Genomic DNA, 4,730 nt, shown 5'->3' on the forward strand with positions numbered 1-4,730 from the left:
AAAAAAAAAAAAAAAAAAAAAAAATGAACAGACTGTACTACAAGAAGAATGTCTCCAGGACTATGCTGAATCTTCATGATGATAGCCTTCTATATGGTAGTGTTTTCTGGGGGAAATGTGAACACAGTGGCCCTTGGCAGCTTATCTAATTTGGTGGGAAATTAACTTATGAATAATGAGAGAACAAGTTTTCCCACTCTATGTATTTTATTAACACTTTACTTAGCTAGAATCTTTTTTAAAAAGAGACATAAAATGAGAAACGAAGGGATCTGAGACCCAAGTCTGCAGTTACAAATTGTAGTTTCTAAGCTAGTCTCTCTGCCCTGGAATTCCTTTTGAGATTCCATTTGACTCTATGCTCCTCAGCTTCTCACTTATTACAGGATTATTTGACTGCCACTGTGGTGTTAAAATCTTCATATGGAAAAGTATTTTATGATCCAGAGTTCAAAATTCCAATGTTGGGGCTGGGCGCAGTGGCTTACACCTATAATCCCAGCACTTTGGGAGGCTGAGGCAGGCAGATCACTTGAGGTTAGGAGTTTGAGACCAGCCTGGCCAAGATGACAAAACCTTGTCTCTACTAAAAATACAAAAAAAATTAGCTGGATATGGTGGCATGTGCCTATACTCCCAGCAGCTCAGGAGGCTGAGGCACAAGAATCCTTTGAACCTAGGAGGCAGAGGTTGCAGTGAGGTAAGATCACGCCACTGCATTCCAGCCTGACCAACAGAGAGAGACTCCATCTAAAAAAAATTAAATCCCAGTGTTGGACCCATAAACATTTCAATCACTTTGATTTTATTTATTTTTGATTTATTTAATGTTTATTTATTTTTGAGACAGAGTCTCACTCTGTCGCCCAGGCTGGAGTGCAGTGGCACAGTCTCGGCTCACTGCAACCTCCACCTCCTGTGTTCAAGTGCTTCTCTTGCCTCAGTCTCCCGAGTAGCTGGGATTACAGGCACGTGCCACCACACCTAGCTAATTTTTGTATTTTTAGTAGAGATGGGGTTTCACCATATTGGTCAAGCTGGTCTCAAACTCCTGGCCTCGGGTGATCAACCTGTTGTGGCCTCCCAAAGTGCCAGGATTACAGGTGTGAGCCACTGCACCCATCCCCATTTCAATTACTTTAATTAAAAAGTTGATTTCAAGTGGCATTAATATTTCAGGAGCCTTGTGGTTTTCATTTGCAATCCACATTATGTGAAAATTCAGAAAGGCTCTTAGGTTTCTAGGTTGGGAGAAAGTGGACTTCAGTAACTCCGCTCTTTGGGAGATTGTTTCTAGTTCATGTCATCTTAACCTTAGGGGGCTCATGAAAGAAAACAGGTTGCCTTAGGATCTTTAGAGTCAGTCAAGTCATTACAGCCTGAAGGTAAGACCATCTTTCAGTAGTCATTCTCAGCTCACTACATTAATATACCAACAGTCTGGGCCTTTCTTGCTTCCTCCCATTTCAAATGTCAGCATTGCAGAGTGTTTGCCCATGTTTATTCCATGGGCCTAGCATATTGGGTATTTTTTTAGTCCCTGCTTACCTGGCATATGGCCTAAATGCCATTACACTTGGCCTGACCAGGGTGTACAAGTTGCTCATAAACTAAATCAAGATGTAAACAACAGCTGGATTCTTATTTTAAAGAAGTCACATAATTCCAGGGGGAAATCAGCTTTCAGGCCTTTGCCTCACATTGGATTTGGTCTGTAGTTCCCCCATATAGTGCCAGAAAACTGCATGATTATTAGGGTTTGAGTCAGATACACAGATACAGAGGCAGGGCAGTCACATGCCCACAGTATACAATGACCTCATTGAGCAACTCATTTCCAGGACGTTGGGAAATTGACTTGCTGGAGGACCTTGTCCTTGTAATGTGGAGAATGTCAGTGGTTTATATGATTTAGCAGTAAATTCTGATCTGAATTTCAAAACAATTGGGCAGTTGCTCAAGGGGACATCTGAACTGTAGATCATCTACTTGCTACAGATGGGGCAGTCCACAGAGCAGCTTGATCCCCGAACCAATTCATGGGTTAAAATTAGATTTCCTTCTATCTCAAAGAAAGTCATCTTGGGACATTTTCAAAGGCACTAAGGCTTTCATTGCCCTCAGTGAGTACAACAGGAGAGTTCTGCAGGCCATTTTTCATGTAGCCACCTGTGCTTCTCAGCTGTGTCTTTCTATACGTACCTGGCTATCATTCTCACTTTGTCTCACCCAAGTTCTGGCCTCTGGGTCTAGTGAACTTGTTTGAATCAAGGGGCTAACATTCCAGTCCCAGTTTGGCCTTGGGACAAAGCAATCATCTGCATAATTAGAAGACATTATTAATAGGTATATCAGAGTAACGCTTTATTTTTTCTGGGTTACTTAAGGACAGTTCCCGTGGGTCCCTGGGAAACAGTTTATTCTGCTGGAGGACTATTTGCACAGAGCTTAATGAGATAGTCACACAGAGCCTAATAAAATCTTTAAAGTCATTCACCCTTTGTCCTATTCTGTGTAGATGCACTTCACTAAGCAAATACAATGTAGACTTTGAACATCTGGACTCGCTGAAAAAAATCAAGTGGTAACAATTCACTTTACCAAGAATTTTGAACTCCCCTAGTGCATTTAATTACCTATTTGTTGAATGGAGTTTATTTGAAACAATATGTCAACTGTTTTGTTTTTGTAAGGGACCAGGATCATGCTCTTTAAGTAGATATGGAACTTCAGATATTAAAATGCAGAATTCAGAAACATTCATTGCCATCTCATTTCAATTCCTCTTTCACAAAAGAAAAGTTAGGTTTTCAGTTGAAGGGGTTCTTGAGGGAAGCATTCAGTTCTTTCTAGTTTGTCAGATATCATAGTCTAACAATATTTTCTTCTTTCCTCATGCCCTATACTAACTTTCCAATAAGAACACCTGTAAGCTAAAGTGGCTCCATAATTCTCAAATAACTTCTTAGAACTACCCATTTGTAAGAGATACTGTCCTGCAATTCAGAAATTTTATTATGCCCTGCCTTCTTCATTCATTTTCTCCTCATAGTTATTTTTACATTAGTCTTGTCTGACAGAAGATAACTGAAGGTGCAAGGCATTTATTTTGGTGGGGAGGCTGGAAGCTGAGGAGGGGGGTGTCTAGCCCCTCCTGAGGAGCCTGTAAGCCTGTAAAGTCAAGCCAAAGCTTTGGGTTTAAATTTCAGCCTGCTATTTACTAGCCATGTGACCTTGGACCATGCTTTAAGCCTGTTTGATCCTGGGTAAACTGAGGATAATATGCAACATGTATATCAGATATATGTAGAGGGCTTAAACTCAACACAATGTTTGTGTAGAGGGCTGAAACTCAACACAATATCTGGAACAGGAGTATTCAACAAATCATTGTTACTGTTAGTATTATTGTCTGGGAAAACAACATTATTATTATTGTTTGTTTTTGTTGTTGTTGTTGTTGTTTTGAGATGGAGTCTTGCTCTGTCGCCCAGGCTGGAGTGCAGTGGTGTGATCTTGGTTGGCTCACTGCAACCTCCGCAAACTCCGCCTCCCAGATTCAAGTGATTCTCCTGCCTCAGCCTCCCAAGTAGCTGGGACTACAGGTGAGTGCCATTATGCCCAGCTAACTTTTTGTATTTTTAATAGAGATGAAGTGTCACAGTGTTAGCCAGAATGATAACTTGGCTAGGATGATCTGACCTCATGCCACCCACCTTGGCCTCCCAAAGTGCTGGGATTACAGGTGTGAACCACCGTGCCCAGCGACAACATTATTCTTGAGTTCAGGTCATTCTCTTGCCACATGACATTTGCTTTGTTCTCTAGCTCTTAGTAGACTTCCTATCCCTTTGATTAAAAAATGTAGCTGTTTCATTTCTATGCCTACTTATCCTGTTAACCAAGGTAAAACTAGGTATGTATGTATATATGAAGGTAACAATTTCTAATATGGGCACCAGTTTTAAATTTAATTTCAGAAATTCTCTACCAAAAAAAACTTCATGCTTAGGCTAATTTATACTAGGAAAAGTCTAGGTTAAGCCATAAATTTTTACTGAATGTTAACATTTTTATAACTGTAATTTCCTTAATATAAACCTAGATAATGTTTAATTTAGATAAAGTACACATCATTTTGGATGAGATGGTGTTAAATGGCTGCATTGTGGAAACTAACAGGGCAAGAATTCTTGCCCCTCTACTAATTCTTGATAAGGTGTCAGAAAGCTGAAAGGAAGGCTCTTTCAGACAATATGGATTTATCAGAAATGTGAGTACCATGGAATACATCTCAACATTTGTAATCCAGAAGAATCTGGAAAACCACAATTATAAAATGGGATATCCTTCCAAAGACATTATAAATAGGTGTTTTCCACAGTTTCTAAAAACAGAACTGTACTTTAAAATATGAACAAAGAAAATTTTTTTTCTAAACTGAGAGAGATGTTTTATTTTCTAATTGTAAACATAACTTTCCTACTTCTTTAAATTCTGTTGAGCACCTAAGGAACACTTCTTGGTCTATGCTTCTTTTTGCAAGTTGAATTCAGGAATAGGAGGATGGTAGTGAGAAGCAAGTACGCCAGTTTTCTGTCAGCCAAGGAAATTTTAAAATTTAAACACAGACATTTTGAGTAATGTTTTCTGAAGGCTTTTTCTTTTATTGGTTTTTTTTTTTTTTTTTTTTTTTTTTTTTTTTTTTTTTTTTTTTTTTTTTTTTTTTT

The 4,730-nt window shown here is 39.0% G+C and overlaps 1 protein-coding gene across 8 annotated transcripts in view; it reads left to right on the plus strand.

Moving 5' to 3' along the window:
- The window catches only part of AP4S1 (adaptor related protein complex 4 subunit sigma 1), a 60,802-nt gene extending 56,168 nt beyond the window's left edge, over positions 1–4,634 (plus strand). For 7 of the 8 annotated variants that reach the window (XM_017537586.2, XM_017537587.2, XM_037741718.1 and 4 more), the window contains one exon: positions 4,106–4,632. In XM_017537586.2, the coding sequence (XP_017393075.1) occupies positions 4,106–4,234 (129 nt within the window). In that variant the 3' untranslated portion in view covers positions 4,235–4,632. Of the gene's footprint in view, positions 1–4,105 lie in introns of all 8 variants that reach the window. The other variant, XM_017537589.2, reaches the window with a different exon arrangement.
- The last annotated feature ends 96 nt before the right edge of the window (positions 4,635–4,730 follow it).

The sequence above is a fragment of the Cebus imitator genome, unplaced genomic scaffold (genome assembly GCF_001604975.1).
Source record: "Cebus imitator isolate Cc_AM_T3 unplaced genomic scaffold, Cebus_imitator-1.0 Scaffold104, whole genome shotgun sequence".
In the NCBI taxonomy this organism is placed as follows: domain Eukaryota; kingdom Metazoa; phylum Chordata; class Mammalia; order Primates; family Cebidae; genus Cebus; species Cebus imitator.